Source organism: Doryrhamphus excisus, linkage group LG2 (assembly GCF_037039965.1).
Source record: "Doryrhamphus excisus strain RoL-2023G ecotype Guam linkage group LG2, RoL_Dexc_Guam_v1.1, whole genome shotgun sequence".
In the NCBI taxonomy this organism is placed as follows: domain Eukaryota; kingdom Metazoa; phylum Chordata; class Actinopteri; order Syngnathiformes; family Syngnathidae; genus Doryrhamphus; species Doryrhamphus excisus.
Window position 1 is genome coordinate 10,579,615 of NC_136358.1, and position 16,235 is coordinate 10,595,849.

The 16,235-nt window shown below is 45.8% G+C and overlaps 4 protein-coding genes across 5 annotated transcripts in view; 2 read left to right on the top strand and 2 right to left on the bottom strand.

The window, feature by feature from the left end:
* Positions 1-16,235, top strand: part of iqcb1 (IQ motif containing B1) — a 110,431-nt gene that overhangs the window by 63,596 nt on the left and 30,600 nt on the right. The gene's annotated exons all lie outside the window — the stretch shown is intronic.
* Positions 3,903-7,122, top strand: timm23a (translocase of inner mitochondrial membrane 23 homolog a (yeast)). Of its 2 annotated transcripts, XM_078797457.1 has the most exons (9): positions 3,903-4,008; positions 5,487-5,642; positions 5,731-5,883; positions 5,973-6,031; positions 6,099-6,192; positions 6,321-6,405; positions 6,473-6,531; positions 6,613-6,723; positions 6,785-7,122. In XM_078797457.1, the coding sequence occupies exons 3-9, from the start codon at positions 5,781-5,783 to the stop codon at positions 6,904-6,906; spliced, it is 633 nt and encodes a 210-aa protein (XP_078653583.1). In that variant the 5' UTR covers positions 3,903-4,008; positions 5,487-5,642; positions 5,731-5,780; the 3' UTR covers positions 6,907-7,122. The 2 variants fall into 2 exon arrangements, with proteins under 2 accessions (XP_078653583.1, XP_078653578.1); XM_078797452.1 differs by having other exon boundaries at positions 5,487-5,883.
* Positions 7,137-10,492, bottom strand: LOC131126448 (elastase-1). Its single transcript, XM_058068980.2, has 6 exons — positions 9,797-10,492; positions 9,616-9,725; positions 8,345-8,439; positions 7,997-8,277; positions 7,773-7,936; positions 7,137-7,695 (listed from the first exon to the last, which is right to left on the bottom strand). Exons 1-6 carry the CDS (start codon positions 9,906-9,908, stop codon positions 7,516-7,518), a joined length of 942 nt encoding a protein of 313 aa, XP_057924963.1. The 5' UTR covers positions 9,909-10,492; the 3' UTR covers positions 7,137-7,515.
* On the bottom strand, positions 10,749-13,451 carry LOC131125846 (uncharacterized). Its single transcript, XM_058067767.2, has 2 exons — positions 12,700-13,451; positions 10,749-12,536 (listed from the first exon to the last, which is right to left on the bottom strand). Exon 2 carries the CDS (start codon positions 12,525-12,527, stop codon positions 10,848-10,850), a length of 1,680 nt encoding a protein of 559 aa, XP_057923750.2. The 5' UTR covers positions 12,528-12,536; positions 12,700-13,451; the 3' UTR covers positions 10,749-10,847.

The window sequence follows — 16,235 nt, forward strand, 5'->3', positions numbered from 1 at the left end:
GACTGCCCTCTATAGCTTACACTTGGAACAGCAGCTTGGAACAACACAATATAGCCAACCTACAATATTTTAGTAGTTTTTGGTTCAGCCATCCATCAGGTTATGGCTGTTATTATTATTGCCTAAAAATCAAAATTCTACACAAAATACTCCATTATGACAATGTTTTGAATTTATTAAAAATAGAAAACAAAAAAATCACATTTACATAAGTATTCACAGCCTTTGCCATGAAGCTCAAAATTGTGGAAAAAACAGTTTTTTCCACTGATCATCCTTGAGATCTTTCTACAGCTTAATTGGAGTCCACCTGCAGTAAATTCAGTTGATTGGACATGATTTGGAAATATAATAACTGTCTATATAAGGTCCCACAGTTGACTGTGCATGTCAGAGCACAAACACCAAGCATGAAGTCAAAAGAACTGTCTGTAGACCTGCGAGACAGGATTGTCTTGAGGCACAAATCTGGGGAAGGATACAGAAACATTTCTGCTGCTTTGAAGGTCCCAATGAGCACAGTGGCCTTCATTATTCGTAAATGGAAGACGTTTGGAACCACCAGGACTCTTCCTAGAGCTGGCCGGCCTTCTAAACTGAGCGATCGGGGAAGAAGGGCCTTAGTCAGGGAGGTGACCAAGGCCCCGATGGTCACTCTGTCAGAGCTCCAGCGTTCCTCTGTGGAGAGAGGAGAGCCTTCCAGAAGGACAACCATCTCTGCAGCAATCCACCAATCAGGCCTGTATGGTAGAGTGGCCAGATGAAAGCCACTCCTTAGTAAAAGGAACATGGCAGCCCGTCTGGAATTTGCCAAAAAGCACCTGAATGACTCTCAGACCATGAGAAACAAAATTCTCTGGTCTGATGAGACAAAGATTGAACTCTTTGGTGTGAATGCCAGGCGCCATGTTTGGAGGAAACCAGGCACTGCTCATCACCAGGCCAATACCATCCCTACAGTGAAGCATGGTGGTGGCAGCATCATGCTGTGGGGATGTTTTTCAGCAGCAGGAACTGGCAGACTAGTCAGGATAGAAGGAAAATGAATGCAGCAATATATAGAGATATCCTGGATGAAAACCTGCTCCAGAGCGCTCTTGACCTCAGTAGACTGGTCATGTACCTTGACCATATAGACAGTAGACATTAGCACACAGCCAAGATCTCAAAAGATTGGCTTCAGAACCACTCCGTGAATGTCCTGGAGTGGCCCAGCCAGAGTCCAGACTTGAATCCGATCGAACATCTCTGGAGAGATCTGAAAATGGCTGTGCACAGACGTCTCCCATCCAACCTGATGGAGCTTGAGACTTATTGCAAAGAAGAATGGGCAAAACTGCCTAAAGATAGGTGTGCTAAACTTGTGGGATCATATTCAAAAAGACTTGAGGCTGTAATTGCTGCCAAAGGTGGATCAACAAAGTATTAAGCAAAGGCTGTGAATACTTATGTAAATGTGATTTTTTTTGTTTTCTATTTTTAATAAATTCAAAACATGTCAAAAAAAACTTTTTTCACATTGTCATAATGGAGTATTTTGTGTAGAATTTTGAGGTAAGAGATTAATTTAATACAGTTTGGAATGAGGCTGTAACATGACAAAATGTAGAAAAAGTGAAGCGCTGTGAATACTTTCCGGATGCACTGTATGTATATATCTAAGTATGTATGTATCTATGTATGAATGGAAGCATGTATGTATCTGTGTAAGTATGTATGGATGAATGGAAGTATGTACATATGTATCTAAGTATGGATGGAAATATGTGCGTGAAGTGGTGAGTGTTGGACAGGTGGATGGATGTGTTGGGTACAGTGGAAGGAGAGGGAGTAGGTTGAAATAAAGTTGTGAACACAAAGAATGGAAGTATTTCTTTGCAGATGCAAATACTACCTGTAGCGGTTGCCATTGGCCACTAAAAAGGAGCCAAGTAGACATGTTATGATGAGTGTTGGTGTGGAGATACAGCATAACGTGTTGTGCACGTTTGAATAAAGTTTCTCTTGAATCCCAATGTGAAACAAGACAGCGTGTCCGTGCTGAATGCAGCCATGGGTGGCTCATTCGTCCTCTGCCTGCCCTTCCTGCTTTCATTGTTGGGGCGGCGGGGGTGGAGTTGGTGGGGGGGCCTGATATTCAACTTCAGGCTTGGAGTTGAGCCTGCCCCACCCCACCCTAGCCCCCCCATCACTAAGTGAGAAAGAACAAAATGTGACCGCCACTGACAGTCCTCTGGACAGGAAGGAGCAGCCATAGCAGCAAAGGGGGAGAATGGGGCGGGAGGGTTTCCTGTTTTCAATCAAGTTTTCATGCTGCACTTGTCTCCTTCATCTCGCCTCTCACTCTGGCCCCGCCTCCTACCACTTACCATCACATGGACCTATGTAGATGTGGTACTGTGGTAGTATATATGTACATGTGTGTACATGTGTTTATGTCTATATGTATATAGGCGTATAGGTGTACATGTGCAAATGTGTATATGTGTATATGAGTATACTGTATGTGTATATGTGTACATGTGTATACTGTAGGTGTACATTTGTACATGTGAAACAAGACAGCGTGTCTATGCTGTGTATAGGCGTATGGTTGAGGTGGATGTAGAGGGCCAGGGTAGGTAGGTAGGCGAGTAGGTGGCTAGGTGGGGTATTGGCCAGACAAGGAAGAGGCGTCCATGCGATGTGTTGGTGTGTTTGGTAAATATTTGAGGAGTGAGTAGAATGATTTTAGGCAACCGAGTCAAGGATGGGCTACTCCCTCTCAAAGGTTGGATTTCAAAGCTCACCATCGCCCTCTTCCCATGCAAATAAGCCCCCCCCCCCCCCCCCACACACACACTGAAAAACCCCTCTACACACACCCCTCCAAAGCGGTTTAAAGACCCGACACTGTCTCCTCATCACCGTGGCAACCAGCATACACTGGGGTCCTGTGGTGGCCTCTCTTGTCTTTTGTGTTTGGGAGCTGAGGGAGCCAGGAGGGGAAGAAGAGCTTTGGAAAATAAAAGATGACATCACACACAGCTATTTTACCCCACAACCAAAAATCTGATGATGATGAGCCCCCATGGGTGCAAAATAGGTGCATTCTGGGAGACAGAGAGAGAGAGTGAGAGAGAGAGCGAGCGAGAGAGAGAGGCCCCAGCCTGAATGGGGCATTGTGGGAAGACACTGGGCATACTGGGCAGCAACACACACAACACTAACTCACAGATGATGCCAGAGAGTCTGAAAACACCCACACTAGGCCACAATGGCAAACTTCATCGCTCCACTTGGCCCCTTGTGAATACACACACACACACACACAATGGCCAATCCAGCTAAGATGCTCTGTTATTCAGCAAATTCAGCACACTAAATTTGTTCACTGGCTTTGGCAGCAGATGGCCAGCCTGGTGGTGCATGATTAAACGTGCACGCGTGTGGTCCATGCTTTCTGTATGATGGGAAAGTACACACTACACAGCAGGAGGCCTGATGCTACATCATACAGCTTCTCTGCATCTACACTATATCAACGCAAGTACCATGCTGACACTCAGGTGTGCTGAACCAAACACCTTTGTCCAGAATTCTTCCTCTTCTTGTCTTTTATGTTGATTCTCTGCTGCCCCCTGGTGTATGAACTAAGCAGTGCCGTGTTACGCCAACCAACAGATAACCAGGATAGGCCAAAACCTGACCTGACCTATTCTTTTACATGAGTAGTGGCGTCTACATGAGGTTTTTACTCATTGAATGACAAAGAGGGTTATAAGAAACAAAGTCAAAGGTTAGTTTGGTGATGGATTGACAAAAGCAAATGACCGACCACACGAATTAGTTGGAAGACTGTACCCTCTAGTGGCGGAAGTCAAAAGTTGATTTGAATAACGTTTCAAACACAAAAGTGCAACCGTAGAACATAGCAGCAACCACATCACAGGCATAAAAGGAGAAGAAAATACAAACAAATGACAAGACTACATAATGAAAAGCTAAGTTCACATACAGATGTACAACGTGAGTATCTACGTAATTCCGATCATTTTTAAAGGTAGCGATGATTGTTGTGGGTTTGTAAATATTTGGGACTTATGGCCACACAGTAAAATGTTCCACGAGTTTTTGTTAAAAGTATGTGTACTTCAGTCACATTTGAGATATAAAGGAATGTTACTAAGACACATTTTTAGTACCGTAAAACGGGGTTATAAGGGACGGCGGGGTAATAAGGGACACTGTTCAGGAAAATGATTTTTGAACGATTTGTTCAAGAATACATGCTTCTTTGAAAAAAACACAAAACAGCTTCCTGTTTCACATGAAAAGGCAAAATTACATTTAAATCCATTACTATGTTTACTAACTATGTTTTGCTGCTATTTGGGCCTGTGGATGAAGTGGCGTACTTATCGGCGGTTGGCAAGCAGCTTTAGGTGTAAGTGTGCATTACCGCCACCTAGTGTGCATCTAACCTACTCTATCACCGTTCCCTTAGAAGTGATGACATAGTACATGTACAGAGCATGTCCTTAGTCCATGGCTGTGTTCGAAACCGCATACTTACCTACTACTCATACTAACTTTTTGAGTATTCGGTGTGACTACACTGGCAGTATGCGATTGTTTCGTATGTGAGAACTTTATTAGCCAGAAATGTTGAGTATGTATCATCAGCTTAATACTCTCAGCTTACTACTCACACTCAAATTACCCAGGATGCAACGCGACCTGACGTCACCGCGAAAAAAAAACCTTTGGCTGAACACTGAGCAGCAGAATGGCCCAAACGGCAGTGTCAAGCAGGATATATTGCGAGTTGGTTCGCTTCTTGTTTTCAAAATAAAAGCAGTGATTTATCACTACGGTTTTTCGTATGAGAAAAGTAAGGGGGTGTTTTATTTTGTGAAAATAACATGAAGTGCGTTGCTCACCTCGGCTACCTTAAATTTAGCCGAATTCGTCCGAAGAAATTTTAAACGGTTGGTATTTAGACAAAAGATAAATGGCACACTCGGGGTCTACACGGCCACTTTCTGGTCTGATTTAAAAATCCCAATAAAGTGATGTATTTAAAGAGTTTAGAGCTAAAGTGAAATCAGTTTCAGCCTGTCGATTTCGGCTGCGGTGCAACGCGACGTGACGTCACTGGGACGAGATCAGTCCAAACGGTGGTGTCAAGCAGGATGGAGTGTGGAATGTATGAACATGGAAGTATGTAGTAGTTAGTATGCGGTTTCGAACACAGCCAAAGAGTTAATATGAGTAGTAGGAAAGTATGCGGTTTCGAACACAGCCTATTTTAACTGTCGTAGTTCGTCCTGGACGGACGTAAAATGGCAAACACCTAAAATCACAACAGTTGCTTGGAACGTTGAGGGAAAAACGCAATTCGGGCCATGTTACAGGTGTGGTGGTGAAAACCTAACAGCTTTGACAACACCGTGATTGTTTTTCATCTCTCTCCACGTTTTTCATCTCTCTCCACGTCGTGACAGGCCGGTGTTGTTGACGTAACGACGATAGCGTTGCTTTACGGCAGAGCGTGTTTGGTGGAGGTCAGCAGCTTGACAGCACATCTGCTTCTGTAAAGTAGCAAGTGATTCAAATTGCCTTAAGAAAGAAATACTTTTTGATAAAAACAAACAATCCAGGTGAACAGTACAAGCTTTTGTTCTGGTTTCTATCTGCTACGTGTGTGAGTCTCTCGGCTGAAATCCTAAGCGTTTGCATCATCGCAAGGCGCCTCAGCAGGGACGACCGATCTCTTCGGACCTTTCCCCCCCCCAGAGATGGACAACTCACAAGGCTCCGGGGGACTTAAAGGCAGTCTGGGTGGTCTCTTCGGAGGTGGAGCACCAGAATATTCCAACACGGAGCTCGCCGGTGTTCCTTGTAAGTGTCATTGTTAAACATATCCACAGCTAGCTTGAATGCTAGCTATCGTCCTTGGATGCTAAATGTTTGTTGTGCTGTCTTTCTAGTGACCGGAATGAGCCCCCTCTCGCCTTACCTGAATGTGGATCCTCGGTACCTCGTTCAGGTAAAGCAGATGCCAGCTTTCGATGAAGGAATATTGTCTGAGAATTGTAATGATGCTCTACTTTCAGGACACAGATGAGTTCATTCTACCAACAGGTGCTAATAAAACGAGAGGAAGGTTTGAGTTGGCCTTCTTTACCATTGGAGGCTCCTGTATTACAGGTGGGATGCTGTTAAAGGCTTAGTGTCAGATGTACACACATCATAAAGATAATATTCAATCCAAACCTGGTGGGCATCTCATCTATGGCTGTTTTAGTCAAATAACCATTTGTTTGTTTGTGTTCCAGGTGCTACATTTGGAGCTTTAAACGGTCTCAGGATGGGCCTGAAGGAGACCAGAGACCTGGCATGGTCCAAACCACGTAACGTCCAGTGAGTATGAAGCAGCAACCTGAAATGAGACATGTAGAATACAGTCTTGCTGACATTGTCTTGCCAGGATTATCAACATGGTGACCAGGCAGGGAGCTTCGTGGGCCAACACTCTGGGATCTGTCGGTAGGCAAGACTACAGGATGGCAAGGTTTGTGTAGTCTTGGTGCATGTGTGTAATGTCCTGTGTGTGTTTTGGTGTTTCAGCATTGTTGTACAGTGCTTTTGGTGTGGTGATAGAGAAAGCCAGAGGAGCAGAGGACGACATCAATACAGTAGCCGCTGGCACGCTAACAGGGATGCTCTTCAAATCAGCGAGTAGGTGTCTTTCTCTTCAGCATGACCTCCAACATGAGCCATTTATCAAGTTTGTTTGTAGGCGGTCTAAAGGGGGTCGCCCGTGGTGGTCTGGCCGGGTTGGCTTTGTCTGGTGCTTACGCCGTCTATAACAACTGGGACCACTTGACCGGAGCGTCGTCCTCATCCTCCAGGATATACTGAACACACCCCACCCCATCCCCCACCTCAGCCACAGATCAGACAACGTAGATGCTGGTCAGATGCAGTCTAGTTCACAGGAGTGATGTCCCCATCCGCAAGCTGCAACTGGAGCCTTTTTAAAGATGAACTTTGCCTTTCAACTAGCGCTGCTGTTGTATTTATGAAGAATGAATGGAAGCTGTCTCCATCATCCAACAGAATAAATAACTTTGAGAAAATATCATCTCTTTTTCAAAATACACTTTATTGGTCAAACTAGAGGCTGCATGGCATTCGAGTGGTTAACGCTCAGGCCTCTCAGCTAGGAGACCTGAGTTTGATTCCACCCTCGACCATCTCTGTGTGGAGTTTGCATGTTCTCCCCATGCATGTGTGGGTTTTCTCCGGGTACTCCGGTTTCCTCCCACATTCCAAAAACATTTTAGCTTCATTGGCCACTCCAAATTGTCCATAGGTATGAATGTGAGTGGGAATGGTTGTTTGTCTATATGTGCCCTGTGATTGGCTGGCCACCAGTCCAGGGTGTGCCTTGCCTCTCGCCCGAAGACAGCTGGGATAGGCTCCAGCACCCCCGCAAGGAAATGAATGAATGGTCGAACTAGAGGTGGCTCAGTGCAGGAAGAAGTCCCGGATGCGGGTCCCCTCCATCCAGTGGATATATGCAGAGGTTCGGGTAAAGACGCTGGGCTTGTTCTCTACCGTACACCCGATGGGGCCGAAGCTCACCACGCCGTGCACCTCCCAGCGGTCCCGGCCCAGCTGGCACAGCAGAGGACCACCAGAGTCACCCTGGATAGGAAAGAAGCTTGGATGGACAGTCCTTTCTCACATCCTTCCACAGCGACAGCACAATATGGCCGACTCACCTGACATGCTGCGGGTGGATCCTCCGTGTCTCTGAAGCCAGCGCAGATCATGGAGTCTTGCACACGGTCACCCCAGAACTTCTTCTGCCGGCAGGTTTTGAAGTCAATGACGGGAAGTCGGGCTTGATTGAGGGCCTCTGCCAGAGACACGTTCTCCTTCCCTCCTGGAATGTTTGAAAGTGATGTAAAAATGCGAACAATCATCAAGCGAAAGTAGTTCTCACCCCGGGTGTCGCCCCAGCCAGTCACCCAGCAATAGTGCCCCGGCTTGAGGCTGCTCTGCTTGCGCGGCAGGCAGGCGTAGCGCACAAAGTTGGATGGGAGGATGTCGGCGCCGGCCTTCACCAGAGCGATGTCGTAGTCCAGCTGGCTGTGGGCCGGGTAGCGGAAGCTCTCGTGGCGGTAGATCCTCTTCACCGGAAAAACCCTCTCGGCCGTCTCTGAGCGCTTCAGGCGATGCTTCCCCAGTACGATCCTCCACGAGCTGGCATCCTCGGCCTTGCCTCTGGAAGGAGAAGGAAGAACTTCACTAACGAGCGCTGAAAGTCCTCCTGGTTTTTCCTTTCTCTTACTTTTGGAAGCAGTGAGCAGCAGTGAGGATCCAGTTCTTGTGGATCAGAGTTCCTCCACACACGTGAATGTGGTGTTTGCTCCCTCTGGGCCGAACCTGACACAACCAAAGAGAAACCTCGGTAAGAGTGCACACTCTGCTACAAAATACACAGCTGATCGGCAGGAGTTCCACTCTCACTTCTCCAAAGCTAATCCATCAGATGAAGGTATGTACATTCAAAGGACTGAAACCGCACGCACATTACTATATCCTACTCCTTTTAACTCATTAGCTTGACTCTCCAGGCTTCGCTTGTCTGCATGGAAACAACCAACCACTCTGGAAGCCATTTTCAAAAAATAGCCACGTGTAGATGAACCCACAAAACCCCAAACCTTCGCTAATGTAGCCCTAGAACTGGTGAAATATATATTGCTGACCTGTAGAGATCCATCTCTCCCTCCTTAATGTTCAACCTAGCATACAAGTCATCATAGACCTCTTGTTTGGCCTTTGCCACCTCTACTTTCAACTAACAATTCATCTCTGTACTCGTATCTGCCTGATCTGTGTCGCTCTGTACCTGCCCCATCAGCCCCCACCTGCTGAACACCAGTCATTGACTGATCCAGGCATGCACTGCGGTCTCACCAGGAAACACAGCTTTCTCATAGGAGGTTTTCATTGTTCCCCATGACTAATATTTATAAAGTATTTGTTCCAATTCATTATTTCTAAAAAAGTCTTTATTCGTGCCGTACCCTTTTTAAGGTTTGGCCCCACCTCTAATATACTGTACATACAGTATGTTGTACTTCAGTTTGGAGATCAATAAATAGATATTAGGACTGGGGGCGATGCAAAAACATTACTGGGCATGACAAAAACATGACACACGTCTGTGTGTGTACAACCACTGATATACAGTACAGACATGTCTGTGTGTACTGTATATCAGTGGTTGTCAGTTGTATACAGTATATAGATATATACTCTATAATACAGTAGTGTAGGCCTATATACTATATCATCTTGAGATATATACATACATAATATGTGTGTGTGTGTATAACAGAGTAATTAAATAAAAAAATAATGTTTTTACGTTAGTACAGCATCTGTTGGTGAGGGTTCTAAAGCATTTATCAGTCCTACTGTATATCAGGATATCCTTATTGTCACACTGCTTTAACAGTTTCAGCCAAAAGTCATTATCTATATAAGGGTTATTCATATTTCATCACAGTCAAAGTTAGTCGTATTTCTGTTATTGCGTGATGATATGTATACCTGCAGAGAGACCTGCCAGGGCCACGAGTGCGGTCTGGCCTCGTTGCCTGACACAATCCTCTCAGCCATGTTGGGCTTGAAATGGGCTGTCCCGCAGTCTTTGGGCCAGTCTAGGAAGAAAAAGACACATTTCAGAGCGTTTCAGATGCCTTGTGTAAATGTAATGTGTGTGTGCTCTCACCCAGGTGCAGCACCTTGTGCTGAGGTTGCCTGCCAGGCGTCAGCGTATATGCAGCCTGACTCGGCAGAGGTAGCAGCAGCAAACAAGCAACATGAAGCAGTGCGTCCATCATAGCACCATCACCCAGCCTGTGCACACTCGCACATATTTATAGCAGATGTACGTGCACAGGTATGCACAATGAGCAATGCAACAACGAGGCGCTGGATTGTTCTCCTGCAGCGATGACGTTCCACAATAAAAGCCCTTTCACACACATCAGTGTACACAAGCATCATGTCATGTGACGTCGTACCATGCCCTCATCATGACCTCCTGTTTGGAAGAGTACCTGAATGAGCCTTCCTATTCTAAATGGAAACACAAGTACTCAGACATGGGGGTTAGGGGGGGCTTTAAGATGTAAAAATAAGCAAAGAAGTCCACATTGCTGCTGTGAAACTAAGCCACACAATGATCACAGTGGAAGTCACCAGTGACTCTGTGGATGAGACAGAATGTGCACACTCATCAAAGTTCCTCAGTGTGGTTCAACAAGGCTAATGGAACACCTATAGGCCTAAACAGACTTATTCACATTCAGCTCACCACTTTATTTCACACCGATGTGCCTCAAACCTGGAATTAATGCACCACCAAAATATGTGGCATGTATAAGATATACCGGATGCAGAATGTGAGGATTATGTGCAAGTTGGGCCATAAAATACAATTTCAACATAATTGGGGCACACCTGTACATATGGCCATGCTGAGACGTTGTTTATTACATTTTTATCAAGCAAAAACTCCATTTACGAACAATGAAGAAGAAAAAGAAGAAGGAATTGTTGAGGACTTTATAGAAAAAGACTGGCAACGCCCCCCATTGACCATCGACTGCTGTACTGGACCCACAAACATCCATCAGGCTTGCCCCCCCCCCCCCCCCCCCGCCCCTGGTCACTCACTCACCCAGTCTACAGCTTCTAATTCTACTTTTTATTTATTATTTGATAATTTTTATTTTGAGTGATTAGCTCCACGTCAAGGGAGAAGTTTTGGTTTTGGTTTAGTCCTCCTTTCTGGACCCCCCACACCATCCTGGTCTCAGCGACTTCATCACACTTCTCTTCCGGATGAGTCCGCTCCCACGTGGGGGGGAAATTGGGATGCTCTCATCTTGTCCCTCTGTTTTGCTCGCCTCCTCCTGCCTTCCTCCGTCCTCCTTCACTTCCTCTCTGTCCGGTGGAGTTGCCTCAGTGGGAAGAAGAGGAGGATTCGGCGCTTTCTTCTTTGTTGAAGGGGATTTGGCAGGATGAGGGCTGTCGTGAACCTCTAGATGTTTCCGTATGGCGGCGCTCAACACATCCGGGTCCACAGATGCTCCGTGGACGTCCCACGTCATTCCGTCCTCGTCCCACTGCACTTGTTTCATGCTGCTCCTCCTCCCGCCAAGCTCGTCCTCCACCTGGACCTTCAGACAGGACCTCCTGCGCTCCAGATCATGAGAGGAAGCAGAGGTGACCTCCCACCTGGTTTTGTCTCCTTCCTTCCTCCCTGCCTCCTCATCACTGTTGCTGGAGGGGAACATGCTGGAAGAAGGTGACACCAAGTTGGAGTTGGAGCCTTCCGAGGCTTTCAGGTTCAGTCTGGATCCAGGTGGTGAGCCCAGGAGGGAGTGGGAACCCGTGTGGGAGGTGTTTCTGCAGAGGTCCCACCAGGAGCCTGCAGGGGAGAGGGTCTGCACGGCCATGTCCACCACCTCCATCCCAGAAGTCATGGTTCCCTGCTCCTTTTTGATACCACCTCTGCAGCATCTACAACCTTCACGAAGCATTGAGTCACTCATGGAGGAGACCATCACTGACCTCAAATCTCGCCCTGCCTTTTGCTCTTGTTGCCATGGTAACTGGAGGACAGACTTTCCTACACCTGGATCTTCTGCTGCTGAACTCAGCCACACTGTTTCTAATCGGGGCTGGGACGTCTCATAGATGGATGATGATGCGCCTTCTTCTGAGCCCACAGAGGTCGCTATCGGAGAGGGATACTGGAAATAAAGCATGTGGGTGTCCTGGAAGGTGTCGTCTTCTGTGCTTGTTATTTGGAAAAAAGGGTCTGATGGAATGTCGGTGGATGGAGTGGTGTCAACCAGTCTGGGTGATGCCACAGGAGAAGCTGGGTAGTCGTCTTGTACGGGTGCGCCGAGTGGCGTTGATGAAGAGCAAAGATCCACAGATGGTAGTGTGGGCGTTATCAGTGGGGAGATGAAAGGTGAGGAGGTGATGGTGGTAGGAGAGACCGCTTTGGACATCGGCGAGTGCGGCACCGCACAGCACGCCATGTCTTGCGTGAGGCTGCATGGGCGGGATGTCTCAACACCACCCCACACCACCGTGTCAGGAGTGCTGCCGCCGCTCTGCGTGCCGCCACTGCACCGGCTCCAGCGCCGCATGTTGGCCATCCAGCGATCACTGAGGGCAGGCGGGTTGTCATGCTGCCACATGAGTGGCAGGGAGTTCTGCTCGGCGGGCACGCTGGCGCTCGAGCTGCGCCGCAAGGCCATGCCGGTCCAGGTCGGGTCGCGCTTGTGTTGTGGGCCCGTCGCCATGACAACATCCATGGAGCTCTTGGAGATGGAGAAGATGGGCGTCTGGTCGGACAAGCTGGAGTAGGACACGGACGGGCTGACTGGACAGCACACGGATTGGTAGATCTCAGAGGCGGGTCGCACAGGCCTCGTTGCCATGGCAACAACCTGGCATAAGAACACACCACTGAGTACCATCAAGCATGACTTAGCTGTGATAAATCACATAGAAACATTCCCAAATTGTCCTAAATGGGATTCTAAAATCCCGATTATATGAGCCTTGGCACACAACTTAATCCATCAGAATTTGAGATTCTGGACTTCCTACCTTGAAGTTAAACCCTTTGTTGAGATTCCTCCTGGCTCCTAAATGGCGTCTTCCGCCTCACATTCCTTCCGGACGGAGAAAACGTCTCCTCTCCAGCTAGTGTTTGTCCGTGTAAACAACATGACAACCTGTGGCGTTGATACAGTGCTCATGAATCGTGCGTGTGGGTGGGCTGTTCGGCCCGGGGATTAACTGCCACTTGTCATCCCATTAGCTGCTCTCCAATCAGTGTGTGAACACTGAGTTAAGATCAAGCCTGCTGGCAGGATATACATTGTTCACAGTGATAGATGCAACGTCAAATGAAGTAGGAAGGTGCCTAAATTTGGGCACCCCAACAGAAAAATGACATCAGAATTTAGTAAATCCTCCTTTTGCAGAAATAAATGCTTCTTATAGCTTCCAATGAGGGTCTGGATTCTGCATCAAGATATTTTTGACCATTCCCATTTCCAAAACATCTCCAGTTGAGTTGATTTGATGGTTTCCCAGCATGGACAGCCCGTTTTAAATCACACCACAGATTTTCAATAATATTTAGGTCTGGGGTCTGAGATGGCCATTCCACAACCTTGTACTTGTTCCTCTGCATGAATGCCTTAGTAGAATTGGAGCAGTGTTTAGGGTCATTGTCTTGTTGGATGTATCCAGCCAACTTCAACTTTGTCACTGATTCTTGAATATCTACTGATACTGACTGGAATCTATGCCACCTTCAACTTGAAGAAGATCTCCAGTACCTGCACTGGCCACACAGCCCCCCCAGCATGATGGGATCACCACCAAATGTTACTGTGGGTAACAAGTGTTTGTCTAGGAATGCTGTCAGCTTCATCCGCCATGCATACCGCCCCTTGGTATGTCCAAATAACTCCATTTGACTTTCATCAGTCCACAGCACCTTATTCCAAAATGAAGCTGGCTGGTCCAAATGTGCTGGAGCATACCTCAAGCGACTCCGTTTGTGGCATGTGTGGAGAAAAGGCTTCTTCACCATGACTCTCAGAATAGCTGAATAGTTGAAGGATACACAGTGACACCATCTGCACCAAGATCATATTGGAGGTCTTTGGAGCTGGTCTGTGGGTTGACTTTGGCTGTTCTTACCATCCTTGGCCTCTGCTTATCTGAGATCTTTCTTGGCCTGCCACTCCAGGCCTTAACTAGAACTGTGCCTGTGGTCTTCAATTTCCTCACTATGTTCCTCAGAGTGGAAAATGACATCTGAAATCTCTGAGCTAGGTTTTGTATCCTTCCCCTAGACCATGATGATGAACAATCTTTGCTCTCAGTTGTTTTGGTGCTACTCTTCAGAGAAGATGCAACTTGCCATTGGCCACATTAAATACCCTTTGACATGATTGGCTTCACTTGGGAATGCAGGTCAACGGTCAATGAGCTTATCAAACTAATGTTGTGTTCCAATAATTAGTGTCCAATCAATAAAACAACAAGGCTGCACCTTCCTACTTTTGTTGAAATAATTATTGCAGACTTTCTGTAAATCCTATAAATTTCATTTCTCTTCTCATCTATCACCGTGTTGGTCTGCTATATGATAATGAAATTGGCTGATCCCAACAACCAGTCATTTAGAAAGGAACATTACCAGGGGTGTCCAAACTTTTTCACACCACTGTACATGTTTATTAGTTCATGACATCTTGTGTGACAAGGTCTTGCAAGATTAAAACATGACAAGCTTCCTTGTTTGGACAAAAGCTGTGTTGTGAACAGCCAGAATGCAAACAATGGCATAGCTGGTAATATGCGTAGTATCGAAGTGACATGCTTGAAAGCACACATGAAGTTCTTTACACACACTATAAACCTTCTAATCTAACCTGCTTGGTGTTCCCATCGTCAGCATCAGCGGGTTATGTGTGGCTTTTGTTTTACTTTGGAGGTGAACAGCTGCCGCCTTGTTAATCGTTAACTGATTAACTGATTGTTAAAGTTAACTAAATCCACTAAACTTAAGGTGCACAGACGACATCTCAGAGAGCTAATCTCCTTTTTAAACAAAACCATATATATATATACATAGACACATTTCTGGGGATATCACAATAGATGAAAATATGAGCTGGAAGCCTCATATTACAAATATACAACATAAGGTGGCCAGAAATATTTCAGTATTGAACAAAGCAAAATTTGTTCTTAATCAGAAATCACTCCACACTCTTTATTGCTCTCTGGTTCTACCATATCTTACTTATTGTGTGGAAATATGGGCTAATAACTATAAAAACAATCTTCACTCGCTAAATGTACTGCAAAAAAGGTCAGTAAGGATAATTTATAATGCCGCCTACAGAGAACATACTAACTCCTTATTTCTAAAATCACAGATACTTAAACTTGCTGATATAGTTCATCTTCAAACAGCTAAAATAATGCATAAGGCTAAAAATAACCAATTACCTAAAAATGTCATCCAATACTTCTTTACAAGAGAGGAGAAATATGATCTCAGGGAAGAACTAAATATGAAACACTTCTATGCTAGGACTACGTTAAAAAGCCATAGCATTTCAGTATGTGGAATCAAACTATGGAATGGATTGAGTAAAGACCTGAAACAATGCACAACGATGAGCCAATTCAAGAAACAATACAAGCAGTTGATGTTTGCTAAATACAAGGATGAAGAGTCTTGAACCAGTCATGATGTGCTATACATATCACTATATTGACAGTTGCTATAGTACCCATATGGTACATATGGTACTTCGGTACGTGACAAAAATAAAATTAAAAAATTTAAAAAATACATACATTAAAAAAAACTTAAACTACATTAGGAAAGCGGGAAGTAAACAAATGTAACAGTTACTGATTGTAAAAGTACCAGATGGAGGGGTAGGATTTAATAAGCTTTGCTTCTTCCTACTCCTTTTGGACATGTGGAACTGTGAACTGATTATGGGATGCACTCAATTGTAATCTGGTGCATGTTCAAATGAAATAATAATAATAATAATAATAATTCATTCATTTGTTCATTTTCTACCACTTATCCTAATGAGGGTCGCGGCGGGTGCTGCAGCCTATCCCTAATAATAAATATTGAAAACAATAAATGCATACAAATAACACAGGCACAAGCGAGCAGCAAGGCAACCCACTGCGTTGGCCAACACCTACCGGGCAGCAAATCCCCAGAGAAGAGGTGCCACAACCCCAAGCCACGGGGAGGCAAGCACAAGAACCGAGGAGTCAAGATCAGCAAAAAAGCAGTACAGCAGAGTACAAATACCAGTGGTAGCAGACACCCAAAAGCCCGGGAGTGCAACGTCCCCCAGCAGGCCCGACCCCGAGGCGCACACTCCCTACATGGCACCCAGACCCCCTTCCCTGCGAGCGAGATCAGGTCCCACCCCAACATACAGCAACATACAGTATAGGGCCTGAAGAGAGGACACCAGGTTGAACAAGAAAATCCCTTTTTCAGAGGTGCTAATCTGACATATTTACAATGAAGTGAGTCTATGGTGGCGTCATTGTCTTGTCTACCAATAGAAGAAAAAGAA

Excerpts from the sequence above, each read along its gene's own strand:
- timm23a (XM_078797452.1), top strand. The coding sequence starts at position 5,781 with ATGGACAACTCACAAGGCTCCGGGGGACTTAAAGGCAGTCTGGGTGGT. Across the intron at positions 6,032-6,098 it reads ATCCTCGGTACCTCGTTCAG|GACACAGATGAGTTCATTCT; the intron begins GTAAAGCAGATG and ends CTCTACTTTCAG. Across the intron at positions 6,532-6,612 it reads CAACACTCTGGGATCTGTCG|CATTGTTGTACAGTGCTTTT; the intron begins GTAGGCAAGACT and ends TTGGTGTTTCAG.
- LOC131126448 (XM_058068980.2), bottom strand. The coding sequence starts at position 9,908 with ATGATGGACGCACTGCTTCATGTTGCTTGTTTGCTGCTGCTACCTCTG. Across the intron at positions 9,726-9,796 it reads GCACAAGGTGCTGCACCTGG|ACTGGCCCAAAGACTGCGGG; the intron begins GTGAGAGCACAC and ends TTTTCTTCCTAG. Across the intron at positions 8,440-9,615 it reads CCTGGCAGGTCTCTCTGCAG|GTTCGGCCCAGAGGGAGCAA; the intron begins GTATACATATCA and ends TGGTTGTGTCAG.
- LOC131125846 (XM_058067767.2), bottom strand. The coding sequence starts at position 12,527 with ATGGCAACGAGGCCTGTGCGACCCGCCTCTGAGATCTACCAATCCGTG.